The sequence below is a fragment of the Microcebus murinus genome, chromosome 16 (genome assembly GCF_040939455.1).
Source record: "Microcebus murinus isolate Inina chromosome 16, M.murinus_Inina_mat1.0, whole genome shotgun sequence".
In the NCBI taxonomy this organism is placed as follows: Eukaryota; Metazoa; Chordata; class Mammalia; order Primates; family Cheirogaleidae; genus Microcebus; species Microcebus murinus.
In genome coordinates this window covers 62,677,208-62,691,211 of record NC_134119.1, presented here as the reverse complement: position 1 = coordinate 62,691,211, position 14,004 = coordinate 62,677,208, and the positions used below count along the sequence as shown (strand labels likewise).

General features: G+C 53.7%; 2 protein-coding genes across 2 annotated transcripts in view; both read right to left on the bottom strand.

Annotated features, from left to right (window-relative positions):
• Positions 1-15: 15 nt before the first annotated feature.
• On the bottom strand, positions 16-3,660 carry CD79A (CD79a molecule). The gene is made up of 5 exons (XM_012758464.3): positions 3,376-3,660; positions 1,486-1,791; positions 1,130-1,248; positions 602-670; positions 16-504 (listed from the first exon to the last, which is right to left on the bottom strand). Exons 1-5 carry the CDS (start codon positions 3,452-3,454, stop codon positions 391-393), a joined length of 687 nt encoding a protein of 228 aa, XP_012613918.1. The 5' UTR covers positions 3,455-3,660; the 3' UTR covers positions 16-390.
• Positions 3,661-5,934: 2,274 nt separating this feature from the next.
• Positions 5,935-14,004, bottom strand: part of RPS19 (ribosomal protein S19) — a 224,150-nt gene continuing 216,080 nt past the window's right edge. Inside the window, exons 2-7 of the mRNA XM_012758465.3 lie at positions 13,964-13,998; positions 13,426-13,496; positions 13,104-13,204; positions 7,837-8,020; positions 7,306-7,360; positions 5,935-5,996 (exon numbers count right to left, since the gene is read on the bottom strand). Coding sequence (XP_012613919.1) covers positions 5,970-5,996; positions 7,306-7,360; positions 7,837-8,020; positions 13,104-13,204; positions 13,426-13,496 — 438 coding nt within the window. The 5' untranslated portion in view covers positions 13,964-13,998 and the 3' untranslated portion in view covers positions 5,935-5,969. The remainder of the gene's footprint in view (positions 5,997-7,305; positions 7,361-7,836; positions 8,021-13,103; positions 13,205-13,425; positions 13,497-13,963; positions 13,999-14,004) is intronic.

The following is a 14,004-nucleotide window of genomic DNA, read 5'->3' as shown; positions in this document are numbered from 1 at the left end:
ACTCCTGCCAAGGTCTGCAGTTGGGAAGGATTTATTATCACTAAGTGGCCATGACAGATTAGGGAGGAGGGGGTGACACTAACGAGGCTGCTACAATCAGCTCCCCTAGAGGCAGCGATTAAGGCTCATTACCCGCTGGGGAGGGAGCCTGGGAAAGGCAACAGGGGGAGGACTGGGCTGGGGGAGGATGGGACAGTCTAGAGGGAAGAAGAGTAGGGCACCCAGGAGGAGTCCAAGGAGGCCTGGGGGGAGAAGAGACAGGATACCCCATAGCGGAAGACGACTGAGGAAACTCCCAGGAAGACTGAGGAGAGCTTGTTCCGGGGAGTGAGGACAGACACTGGAATTGGGGCACAGCAGGCAGGGACAGCCTGGTGGGGACAAGGGGTGTCACGGCTTCTCCAGCTGGACGTCTCCAATGTTGAGGCTGCCCACATCCTGGTAGGTGCCCTGGAGGCCCCGGGAGATGTCCTCATACATGGAGCAGTCATCCAGGTTTAAGCCCTGGGGTGGAACATGACAGGGGACATGAGCACACAAAGCCCCCAGGGAGAGGGAGGAACCCTGCACACTTGCCCCTAGCCACCAGCCCTGCACTCACCTCGTAGAGATTTTCATCTTCGTATTCATCCTGGACATCGACCCCGAACTTCTCGTTCTGCCATCGTTTCTAGGGGGGGCGGGTGGGGTGAGTAGGGGAGAGGTGAATAGTAATAAATAGTAATATTAATAGTTGCCCTGTGGCCAGAGGAGAGGCTGGTGTAGGTCTTGGCTACATCTGGGGGAAACCACACTCCTCCAGGGTGGGGACAGGAGGAGAGTGAGTCACCCCTAGAGAGGGGCAGTGAGGACACCCCTGGGGAGTGAATGAGACACTTTTAGGGGGCTGGATGGTGAGGACAATCTTGAAGAGGAAACTGAATGAGGACACCCCTCTGGGCCCAACAACAATGAAAATGCTTTCATGATATTAATTCATTTAACCTGCATAGCCTCTCTGGGTAGAAGGGTGCTGTCATTCTCCCAAGTTTTGGATGGGGAACCTCAGACTTGAAAGGGCCAGCTGGGCACTGGGAGTCATGCAGCCCAGGCCCTCACCCAGCTGACTCGGGGGGCCCCGGTGGCTCACCCTGAACAGTAGCAGAGTCCCAGGCACCACGGCACAGAACAGAAGGATGATCCCCTCGGCTGTGATGATGCGGTTCTTGGTGCCCTCCCCCATGTCCAGGAAGGGTCTAGGGGGTGGCTCTGTGAGGAAAGGGTGCAGCTCAGAGCCGTGGCACCTCCTGCCCTCCCAGCCCCACCCCCCGCAGCAAGGCCTGAGACCCCGAAGCCCCCACTCTGCAGATGGGAACATCAGTGACTGTGTCCTGCTGGTTCCAAGCCCACAGTGAAGGTACTAGCTCTATTCCCAGCTTGCAGATGAGTAAACTGAGTGTCCCCAGCTGGAGAGTGGCACCCAGGGGCCAGGGCTGGGCCACTCACCACGGACTCGGAGGTAGGTGCCACAGGAGTGCTGGTGTGGTTGGCCTTCTTCGTGGACGCGGCACCTGTACATGCCCCCGTGGCTCTTGTTCACTTTTTCGATGATCAGCTCACCATTGGAGGATATGGGGCTATGGGTTATACTCTCAGGGGGCCACACATGGTTGCCTTGGATGATGCGCCACCAGGTGACCGTGACGTTATTTCTGCTGCCATTGTACTGGCAAGGAAGGTGGACCTCATCCCCCACGCTCACTGTCACCGATGGCGGGCCCCTGTCCACCCACAGGGCCTGGCACCCAGGACCTGCGGAGGGCAAGGCGCGTCAAGACTAGGGATGGGACAGTGGCACAGGCCCCCAACCCTGGCCCCTGCGGCTCCAGCACTGCTGGGTATGGAGGGGAGGAGGGTGAGGACACTCCTGGTGGGGGAGGGAGGGACAGACACCCTTGACAGGACTGACACACCTTGGGGGGGATGGGGGAGAATAAGAAGAGAGGAGACACTTGGGGGAGGAGAATAAAACTCCGGGAGGGATCATGAGACTCTCCGGGGGCCCTTCTCACCTCTCCAGCACCACCTCTTGCCACCCTCCTACACACACACCCTCTTTGTGCTTTGGTCCCCATGAACTCTCTGGTTTTTTGATATTTGGTTCCCTGGAACTGGAAGTGCCCCTGCCCAGACAGCTCCTTCCAGAATTAGGTCTGGCATCCCCTCCTCCTGAAGGCCTTCCCAGTCCATGTTCCCACCCCTAGCCTCAGCGAGGCCCTGCACCTGGCCCCTTATCTTGTGTCGTCATCACAAAACCCTGGAAGTAGCTTCTCTCATTATCCCCATTTTACAGGAGGGATGGCTGAGGCCCAGGCAGGTGGATTGCCCAAAATCCCCATGCTGTCAGGAGTGGCACTGGTTCACACTCCCAGCTCTCTGGGCCTCTCACTGCCTGGGACTGAGGAGCCAGCCTTTGGGCCTGGGACTCTGGGCCCTGTCCCTCATTCTTTGCAGCTCGTATGTGTCAACCTAGGAGTTAGGGGGGAGTTCAGCCATTGGGCTGGGCTGGGGGCTGGGGGCTGGGGGCTGGGGAGGGGCCCAGTAGGGTGAGGACAAGGATGTCTCAGAGAGACGGAGGCAGCCCTGGCTGGCTTCTCTGGGAAGTTCCAGCTGTCAGCCTCCAGGCCAGCCCATGTGGCTGCAGCCTGCTCTTCTGGAGGTGGGAGGAAGAGAGAAGGAGGAAGAGATGGGGAAAGGGGCCGAGCAACTTCAGGGTCACAGGCTTAAAACTCAGAGGCCTGAAAGCTTCAACCCCTATTCCTAGTGTCCCCTGAGTGAGCAGCCTTCTCTGAACTCCTCAGTGTGGTCACGGCCCTGCCAGCTGGCCTTGGGCAGGGCAGGGGAGGACCAGTAGGAGGACAGGACGGGTCCAGGGAGCATCCCCTCCCCCATGCTGAGAAGGGGCGCCCTTCACAGGGGAGGGACTGACTGAGATTTAAGGGCGGAGGGTGAGGGAGGAGAAAGCTTTCTCTCCCCTCTGACACTGAACGCCACCCCCACATCCCCTTCCTGTCCCCAGCCCTGGCGCTCAGTCAAGAGGGGCCTTAGTTCCTTATTTTGACCTGTGGGGATGAGAAGGTGGGGGAGGTGTCTCTCTGGCTCCTGCCTCTCTCCTCAGAGCTGTGGACACCCCTCTTCTTCCCTAGCTCCCTCCAGACAGCCCTGCGCCTTGGCCCAGCTTGGGACAGACGCGATTTCCACAGGGGCCTTCTGCAATTCCCCCTCTTTCTGCCCTCTCTCCCCCACTCCTGAGCGCCCTTCCTCTGCCTGTGCCCTCTCTCCAGCCTCTCTAGGTCCCCACCACCTTCCCCCAGCACCTGCCCTTTGGTCACATACCCAGGCAGGCAGCAGACAGCAAGAAGAAGAGGAACATGGTAGCAGGCAGAGCTTGGAGAACTCCCGAACTCCTAGGCATCTTCTCCCGGTGGGTTGGTTTGTCTGAGTTGCAGTCCTGGGGTACCAGACCCCACCCCGGACCCCGCCCTGCTTCCTGCCCAGCCCTGCCGGAGATGGGCTCCACTGGCCCCCACTGCTGGGCCCTTTAGCTGTCAGGCCTGGGGGCAGCCCCTGCCATATGCTTCAGGCGGTGAGGGCGGAGGAACTGCTCCCTGCACCTGTGGTGGCCACAATTCCCCTGAGAGGTGGCTGCTTGTCGGGGGTGTTGGCGGGTAAGAGGATGGGTTAGTTTAGTCTTGGTAAGGAAGCCTGAGGGAGCCAGAGTTTTGGGTGTCTGCTGAGGACAAGGTGGTGGTTCTGAGCTTGACCTCTGCCCCTCTCTGGCCTTGGGCAAACTTGTTCCCTCTCTGACCCTCTGTTTCTTTGATTCTTGGGTTTTGAAACAAGGATTTAAAGGGGCTGTCGCATGCACAACACTGACCACAGGGCCTGTCCCGTAGCAGGTGCTCAGTAAATGTTAGTCGCTGTCAGTGATCATGAGGAATACATAAGGCAGGCCACTAGATGGTAGCTTCCCTCCTCCCAGCCTTGGCATTTTAAATCTGTGAGATGACAATCAGAATACCTCCCTGGCCTCGTGACAGTAGCTGGTGTTCCTGCCACCCAAGGAGTGAGAGCCATGACCAGCTATTTGTTGGAGTTCTTAGACACTGGCCTCCCCACAGCTGGGCAAGGTCACCCACCCAAAATTTTACAGAGGAGGAAACTGAGGCCTGGAGAAGGGAGGCTGTCACTTGTCCAGTGTCACAGTCTGGGAGTGGTGGAGCACGGATTGATTCAGTCACCTTTGTGTGACTCCCAGGTTCCTTTGAGACCAGGTAGGAGGGAAGTGACATCTCAGTGGGGAGGCTGGGGTTGTAGAGATATTTGTGAGCAGCTGGGGGACCTACACACACACACACAGACACATAAAGGGAGATTGCTAGTAGCAAAATTTGAGAAGCTAAGGGAAAGTTCACTTACAGGAGAATGAATACATAAATTGTGGCACATCAGCCAACAGCACACTATATATAAAGTAGGGGAAAGCGTCCATGTTTGCATCTCAGAAACAACACGAACATGAGAAAAAATACCGTAGCATGATACAGTTGACCTGTTTCCAAAACAGCACTGTGTGCAACTTAGGGACATACATGGGGAGTGACGCATGCCCAGTTCCTGAGCAGGGCTACCTCTGGGGACAGTGAGGAGGGCTGGGGCTGGGCACACAGAAGGCTTCGTCTGTTTTGGTTTTATTTCCTGTTACTTTTTAAACTGGGTGCTGGGTTCATGGGTTTTTCTTACACTATTGTGAATACTGTTTTGTGTGCCTGAAATATTTCCTAATTTTAAAAAAGTACAACTGTCACCCATACAGAAGTGCATGAGCCTCAAGGATTCTAGATTCCTGGGTTTACACCTCACATCTCTGAGCCTGGTTCTTCTGTCACATGGGCACAATCCCCCACTTTGTGATACCTTGAGGACAGTCTGAAGTGTACCTAGCACAGGACCTAGGACACAGTTCTATGGCCCTGGGGACCAGAGACCCATGTTCCATTGAGCCCCAAGCTGGGTGGCAGGTCTTCAACTCCTGTGCTTAGTTCCTCTTCCCTCCCAGGAATAAGCCTGGCTCCAGACCAGGAAGCCTTAGGACTTCTTCGGCATCTTCTGCAACTGAGCCTGTTTTCAGGCCCGTGGGTGCCCCCCAGTGGCTACAGAGGCGAGGTTGCTGGATTGCAGGCCCACGTGGCCCATCAAGGAAACCCCACCTCCAATTCCGGCACCTGACCCCACATGGACTAGATGCTGTACCAGGGAGTGTATGTACCCTTTGGGCCATTTTCTCCACTTTTGAGGCATAGTGTCCTGTAGCATCTAGGCCAAGGGCTAGAGCTGGCTTGCTTGGGTCCAGATGATGGCTCTGGCACTCTCTATAGCCATTGGACACCCAGCAAAACTCCCATCCTATGACTTACTTTCCCTTTCTCCAAAATGTGGTGCTTTGGGGCACCTATTTCACAGGGTTGCTAAGAGTATATAACATATTTATAAAGGCCTGGTTTTAAGTGCTAAGAAGTATAAGTCTTTCAGCCCTGACAACTTCCTGCTGGTGTAGACCCATGAAAGCTGACCTGGAGGTCTAACCCTCTGCACCTTCTTCCTTACTGGAGGACCAGCCACCCCTGTGGTGCTTGGGCAAGTGCTTAGCCACGCCTTCTCTTTTCTCACTTTCTGAGAATTGCAAAGACAGGATGTGAGGGAGGCACCAGGGTGTCCTCACCCAAACCCAGCTGGGACATCTTGCCCATTCAGGGAGGAACTGGGAAGGATCTGCCAGCTGCGGGGCACACAGCCACCCAGGGACCCCTGTGCCTCCTTCCACAAGGAAGGGAAGTGCTTCTTCCTTATGCTCCCAAAGAGCAGCCGATCAATAGACACCCAGACCAGGATTACGAATGAGGCAATTTATTAACCCAGCATCGTTTGTTCTAATGCTTCTTGTTGGCAGCTGCCACCTGTGGGAAAGATGGGAAGAGTTAGGGTCAACCATGGGTCCCCGTTGGGGCACTCTAATAGCTACCCACTACCCACCAAACCTTGGGCACCCCGATGCATGGTTTCAAATGCATTCATCTCCTGTAGCCCTAACAATTGTAGGCGCTTCCCCATTTTACAGACATATAAACTAAGACTCAAGAGAAGGGAGTTCATGAGCAGGAGCCCAGCTTCCGCCCACTGCCCACTGTGAGGGGAAGGCCACCATCAGCACTGATGTCAGTGCTGGGCCCCACCCTGCCTGGAAGAGCTTTCTCCTTCCAGGTCACCCCCAACTCCCAAAGGGCTGACATCTTCCATTCTTTGTGACACTCAAGTAAGTGGCTAAATACTCCACAGCTGCTAGGAGGCCTGTGCCAATGACACAGAAATAAAACCAGTGTCAAGCTCATGCCAGGCCCTGGGAGTTCCTGCTGAACGGTATGAAGCTGACTCCTCACCACCAACCAAGATGGGCCAGAGTCAACTTCTTTTTTTTTTTGAGACAGAGTCTCGCTTTGTTGTCCAGGCTAGAGTGAGTGCCGTGGCGTCAGCCTAGCTCACAGCAACCTCAAACTCCTGGGCTCGAGTGATCCTTCTGCCTCAGCCTCCCGAGTAGCTGGGACTACAGGCATGCGCCACCATGCCCGGCTAATTTTTTTATATATATATATCAGTTGGCCAATTAATTTCTTTCTATTTATAGTAGAGACGGGGTCTCGCTCTTGGTCAGGCTGGTTTTGAACTCCTGACCTTGAGCGATCTGCCCACCTCGGCCTCCCAAGAGCTAGGATTACAGGCGTGAGCCACAGCGCCCGGCCCAGAGTCAACTTCTATAGACAGGGAGCCTGTGGCTCCAGAGGTGAAGCCACCCTGCCCCAAGGTGTCAGCCAGCCTGAATGTGGATGGAGATGTGGACATAGGGACCTGAGCTTCCCCATCTCCACCTCTCCCAAGCTGTCCCTGTCCGATGTTCGGTAAGCATGAAGCACACGTGGCAGCCAGTCTTTAAGTAGGCTGATCTGGGAAGAGGAGTCATGTGTGCGGGTGCAGCTATGTGCCCTGCGGAAGCCAGGTGGCACCCTCAGCCTGGGTTCCCTCTACGCCAGCACCCAGATTTCCAAGCAGCTTCAGCAGGAAAGCCAGTCAGAAATCTCCCTGGGCAGCACTCCTCTGAACCCCACCACCCTGGGCTATGCCCTCCAAGAAAGAAAATAAGCCAGATCTAGCAACAAAGCACAGGTCCCCAGAGACTAAGGGATCCAGCCCTGGCCCACCCACAGTCCTCACCTGTCCGGCAATTCTGTCCAGATCTCTCTGTCCCTGAGGTGTCAGTTTGCGGCCTCTGCAGGAGAGAAAGATCATGCAGTCCGTGAGCTGAGGTTCTCAGCCCCTTCCCTCCTGGTCATGAGCCAGGCTTCCCAAGAAGGCACCTAGCTATGGACCACAGGATGCCAGCCAAATCCCACTGAGGGCCCCAGTTGGCTGCAATCTAAGGAGCTGGGAGCAGGAGTGGGAGCCCCCCTGAGAGCTGACAGGGTGTTGTTTGTGCAAGCATTAGATCAAAGCCCCGAAAAATCAATTGGGAAAAGTTAACGAGCAGGCTAATGAAAGTGGACAGTCGCTAAATTACCTTCCTGGAGCTCGGGATAGTCAGCCAGAGAGGTTGGGGTGAGGCCCTTCGCTGTTCGCTTCTCTGCAGCCCCCTGCCTGCCTCTGAGGACAGGCCTGGCACCTGCACCTCTATTCATGGGACTGTGGGCTGGTGCCCAACCACTTCATTATAGGTAACCTGCGGGTACTGACCCCTACCCTGCTTACCCATCTTGATCCTTTTCCACCATTTTCAGCCCCTCCAGGGCTTGCAGGACCCTGCGAGCCACACTCTTGGAGCCTCGGCTGAAGTGGCTGGGCATGACGCCATTTCTCTGACGTCCCCCGTAGATCTTGGTCATAGAGCCAACCCCAGCGCCGCCCCGGAGGTACAGGTGCCGTGCTGTGGAAGCTGGGGGTAGAGTAAGAGGGAGACTTGAGGATGCTTCTCAGAGCTGAGGCAAGGGCCTGTTCAAGGCCACACATAAACAGTTCCACATTTGTGTCAACAGCTAATTCTCACCATTTTATAAGGAGAGAAACTGACTAAGACCCGGACCGGACAGATCCCTCTCCCTGACCCCCAGCTGGCTCTCCCATGGCCCTGTGCTCTGGGTGGGTCACCCCTTGTTGAGATTGACTTATTTTGCTGTTGCAGCCTTAGCAGGGATGCTGTGAGGCTGAACATGAGGCACTGCAAGAGTGGAGTTTAACAAATGTTCAAGAAGCTGTGACCATTTCCATGTGCCCTGAAGAGGCAGGACAGCAGAGAAGGAACCTATCGCCAGAGTGTACTCTATGGGCCACGTCAGTCTGGAGGGCCTAGAATAACACCAGGGGCTGGGCACACATCCTCTGCAGTGCACGCCCACCGCGTGGAATGTGCACCACTCCCCTTGCCCGACACAGGAGTTATTGTCCCTAGACTGGCCTGGGTAAGTCCCTGGTCCACCCTGGCCAGCCCTCCTGCCTACAAGGCAAGCTCTGGCAAAAGCCAGTTGAGCTGTTAGCCTCCTCGGTAACGCTCAAACGGGGCCTGCCAGGCCCTGCGCCAAATGCTCCTCACATTCTCTCCTGACGTGCAATGGCCTCAGCCAAGCCACCTAACCCCACCTGAGGATAGGAGTAACAGTCCTTCAGACTAGTTATTGTGAGGACTAAGTACACTTCGTGTGCTATTCTTCTTTGTAGAAAGGGACACCGAGGCTCTAGAGGGTACTAACTGGCTCCCCATCACACAGCTCTGGAGGGACCACCCTGGTTCTGCCACTGTGTGAAGGCACTGGGGCCCTAGATGCAGGAAGTACCCAGATTTCAGCCATCACATGGTCCAGCCTGGCTGGGGAGCACAGGGTAGGGACTCTGGTCTATCCCTGGGGCCCAGAGACCAAAAAGTGGCCTGAGCCTGCCCAAGTGACTTCTCTCCCTTAGTTCTGAAGATCAAGTAAGGGAACTGGGATTTATTTCTCCTGTAACTACTAACAGCCAGGTGCCAGGCAGTGTCCTATGTGTGGGTGCACTTGGGTGGGACTGACCACATTAAGGGAGTTGCTCCTCCCCTCTAGCTGCAGTCCCTGCACACTCGCTCCCAGCCTCCTGCCCCGAGATCATCTCCAGACACAGCTAGCCCTCTTGTAGGTAGCTGCAGATTCCACCAGCCACAGATCAAAAATATTCACAGGAAAAAAAAAAAAAAACAAAAAACACAATTAAAAAAAAAATTCAGCACCAGGGTTCACATAGCATCAACATCATATTAATAAAAGTAATCTAGAGATGTACATGCAATCTAGAAGATGTGCATAGGTTATGTGCAAACACTATGCAATTTTATATTAAGGACAAGCATTCTGTGGATTTTGGTACCAGGGGTCATCTCGGAACCAATTCCCTTATGCATACTGAAGGACTATACGACCATGGTCTGCTGGGGGCCAAGAGTGCAGCCCCACCATGGTCCCGCTGCCTCTGCTCACTGTAAAACCATTTTCCTTAGTTCTTTCTTCTTGTACCTCACCCAAGGCCCTACCTTCTACTCCATTTGCCTTCGGACTTCCTATTCCTACAGCCCTACCCGCCTTGGCCAGCCATTAAGTCCTCCCACCCCAGCCAGGATCAAAATACTCACTTGCTGTAAGCTATCTCCCACTCTTTCTGCCAGGCGAGTGATATCCCTGGAAACCTCTATCCTACAAGACTGGCTCTAATGCCCAATAGCCCCTGCTGTCCCTCCTACGCCTGTACCTGGCTGTGCCCTGGCTCTGGAGAGAGCAGGCCAGCCCTAGGGAGGGGTAAGATGCACACTCCTAAGCACACAGATGCCCAAAGATGCTGTGTACAAGAAATGGGACATTCAACCTGTCTTGCTGAGCTGGGACCACAGTGTTCAGACCTAAGACCAGTCTTCATGGTACCAAAGGAGATGATTTACTTTGAGCACTAGAACTGGCAGAGAATAAGCTCCAATAAAATCTATTAGCTTCTTCAATGGGGCTTAAATTTTTCTCAATGTCTTATAGAAACTATCTCATATGGAGAATAACCTTTGTCAGATATTTCCAGGTCTTCCTCTGCCTCCCCAGTTCATGCTTTGACCCACTACAACGGAGAAGAAGGGTATTAATTTTACAAATCGCAAGCTGTCAAAACACTGCATCCCACAAAACATCTTTTCTACCATCTTCTCACCCCAGAGACCCAGGCCCTAGCCCCACCTTTTGAAGTGGAGCCGTGTAAATCCAGACCACCTTAGATAGTATTTATGACAGCAAGCCAGGAGATGTCACAAACAGCTTCTCCTGCAGTCCCTCCACAGGCATTCTGCTCTTCTCCTGCACGTCCTTGGGAAGGCAACCTGCTCCCCTCAGGAAACCCTGCCCAGGAGTCACCCCCCTCCCCCAGAACTACAAAGCGGGGGCAAAGCAGGCCAACCGTCAGCCCACATTCAGGGTAGAACAGCCGTGTGTTCCTACCCAGCCAAGGGCAGACCAAACAAAGCTTCTCAAGAATTGTCACAGCTCAGCACCCAATGATTTATTAAGATTGATGGCCCCATCCTGAGTCAAAAAGACAAAGAAACCCTCCCAGGTGCTCTGCTATGACCCTTCTCTGCCAAATTTGCAAGGAAAAACCACTTCCCTGACCTCCATTCATCCCTTAACCCAATCCTGTGATGCCCCCCAGGCCTCCTGCCTTCCACCAAAGCAGCCTAAGTGGGTGTCCAGCCCTTTGCAGATCTCCATTCACCTGACATGGGTTCTTTCTATCTCTACCTCAGCATAGGTGAGCCTAACCCCTACACCCTACTCCTTGGGACTTCTTGCTTCTATAGCTCTGCCCCATTCCCAGACCATGCTCAGGAGGGCCCAGTCTTCTGCTGTGGACCTCTTTATCCCTGCGTCCCAAGATCAAGACCTGTCAACATCATGCTGCTTCCTACATGCCTCCACAATTTGCCCCTGTTCACCGCCCTATTGTACTTTAGCTGCAAACCCCTGAGGGGGTAAATAGGCTAGCCCCAGGATCCACAGAAGGAAAAAAGGAAATATAGCACAGAATGTAGTTTTGGACAGAGCCAGCCTATGAAGCCCCCAGGGTGATTTTCAGCAAGACACTTCACTAGTCTGTACCTTAGCTTCCTCTCTGGTAAAATGAACTGCTACTATGACCACAACTTGTCAAGAATGTAAGTGGACTGCCAAACCAGGTGAGAGTACATTAAATTCTAGAATAGAGGCTGGTAAACTTCTCCTGTAAAGGTTCAGATAGTTAAGTATTCCAGGGTCTGCAGGCTCTGCCACAACTCTGCTTTCGTGCACGTGAACTCATGGGCAATAGGCCTCTGCTCTAAAACCCAACCACCTGCTGGCACCAGGGCAGCTGGGGAAAGTGAGGTCAGAGAGGAACCTTTGGGAACCTCAAGTGAGGGATTCCAGCAGGCAGGTGGGCGTGTACATCCTAAGTGAGATGTCCAGGAAGAGGCCACAGTAACTGTAAAAATGACCTAGGTTTATTATCTATGCTCTTGATTCCCTTTCTTGTTAGTCCCTCCCTACCTTAGGAAAAAAACCCCAAAGCATGAAAAAATGATACCAAGGGAAGAGAGCTGGGGTCCCCTCCAAGTTGTGACAAGTGTGGGTGATTGTGGCATCACTAGCTACGGACCCTGGACATGTTACTCAACCTCTCCAACATCAGCTATGACACAGACACAACCAGTCCTACCTCGGATGTTTCTGATACAGACAGATAATGCAGAATGTACATTCATCCCACCAAATGAGAAAGGTCATTAGATTCTTAATCCTAGATCCAAAGCACATTTGGGACCAGGCAACCTTGCCTCCCAATATGGGGGGCAGAGAGGGTGTGTCTCATCCAGGCCTCATCACTGTCGTGTGCCCAAGGAGTTAGCTTCCCTTCACCAGCCTCATTTTCTTTCTAAAAATATAGCAGTGAGTGGTTGGGGTGGGCATGTCATTAACCCTAGCCACCCCACAGAGCACATCTTTTAGTCCTCAGAGGCCAAAGTCTGGGGTCAAGTCATGTTGCCCAGTTCAGAGCCTGAACAGACTGGGCCTCCTGGCCATTTGACACATGCACCACCAATCTGCAAAATGCTTTATGTTCTGAAGTGCTGAGCATCTTGTACCAATGCCAACTCTTTGCAGGGTCATTCTGGAGTTTTGCCAATTTCCAAACTGCTTTCCACCTACTTCCTAGATGGAGCCCCCACTTCAGAGAAAAGCTGGAAGACTGGAGAGGCCAAAGCCCTTTGCACTGACACTCCCATTCTGTTAGACCTTCAAGAGGGTGACAGCTTACTAAACTTTGAAACCTCAGGACAGGTAATAACTACCACTATGTAATCAGAACTGTATTTACATTATTATTGGGAAATTAAAACAACTTGTTAGAGACAGGGAGAAAGCTAGCATGACCACATTGACCATAAAGACAGCTGACTTTTCTTAAATGGACTACTATGCAACAGTCATGTTTCCAAGTACTTTGACTTTATCAAACTCATTTAATCCTCACAATAATCTTGTGAGGATTGGTACAATCATTAGCCCCATTTTAGTGATGAGAAATGGAGGCACAGGCAAGGTAAATAATAACTGGCCTGAGATCATACAGCTAGTTAAATGGTAAAGATGGATTTGAACTCAGGAAGTCTGACTCAGTGGACATAGAAAGAATATTGCCTCTGTAAAACACAGCACCTCTAAGCAAAATATGAACGTACATCTGTCCCTGGGTTTCCCTTGAAGCTCAAAGCCATGAGTCCTCTCACATGTCTCTTTCTTAGAAGAAGAACAACTTGGAACATGAAGTTATGGAATGCTGTGTCACAAAAAGCATGTGGTGACACAGTCAAAGGTTTCTTCTCCTCTTGCAACCTTGGGAGCAAGAAAAGAGTTCACAGAAGGGGCAGGTCTGTGCTAGGGCTCACCCAGCTTCCCACACTCCAGCCAAAGACCCATGTTCCTTACCAGCTCGTGTGTAGAACCAGTTCTCATCGTAGGGAGCCAGCTCCTTATGCTTGGCCAGCTTGACTGTGTCTACCCATTCTGGGACTTTCAGCTTCCCGGACCTATGATCAAGACAGTGACAAGTTCAGAAATCTCCACAACTACTCTATACCCCCAGCAACACAAATGTAGGTTAACAAGAGCCTGATGTGTCCCAGGATACAAATAAAAAGCTGAAACCGACACACAACTCCGGCCTTAGGAAGAAAGCGCAACTCTGGGGTTCAGGAGCAGGTAAAGGCGATCGCCTCCGTCCACTTGGAAACTCAGTCCCCAAACTCACTTTTTGAGGAAGGCTGCCAGAGCTCTGACGAACTCCTGCTGGTTCACGTCTTTTACAGTAACTCCAGGCATCTGTGAGGTAAGGTCAAGCATGTGAACACAAGGCCTCGTGGAGGCGACTGACAAGAGCTGGGCCCAGCCCCAAAGCTTTAGTTGCTTTAGTATCCTAAACCGCAGCACCCCAGTGACTCCCAAGGCCTTACAACGTCGGGCCCCGGCTCCTACGGGTGAGAGAGTTCACCGACGCCCACGGTCTCTGTGGGTCGCACAAACACAGCCTGGTCCTAGCTTAAGATCCTACGCGACCCACCCCTCAGGGCCACGATTCTGGGCGCCCCCCGCCGCTGCCCACCAGGCCCACTCTCAGTTCCTAGACGGTGCTGACCGGGCATGTCCGGGCCTGCCGCTCGCACGTGGCCGCGGCTCCAGGGGGCGGGGCGAACCCGGGCCGGGTCTCAGGGCCCTCAGACACGCGCTCGCGGGCCGAGGGGCCCGGCCTAGACGCCCCGAGTCCAGTTCGACCCGCAGCCCCCGCTTACCGTGCGGCCTCCGCGCTGCCAGCCAGGGGAAAGGGAGCGAC

What these genes read in the sequence shown, in the direction of transcription:
- CD79A (XM_012758464.3), bottom strand. Translation starts at nt 3,454, where the DNA reads ATGCCTAGGAGTTCGGGAGTTCTCCAAGCTCTGCCTGCTACCATGTTC. An exon ending in GGACTCTGCTACTGTTCAGG is followed by an intron (nt 671 to 1,129) that starts GTGAGCCACCGG and finishes CGCCCCCCCTAG; the next exon opens with AAACGATGGCAGAACGAGAA. An exon ending in AAGATGAAAATCTCTACGAG is followed by an intron (nt 505 to 601) that starts GTGAGTGCAGGG and finishes GTTCCACCCCAG; the next exon opens with GGCTTAAACCTGGATGACTG.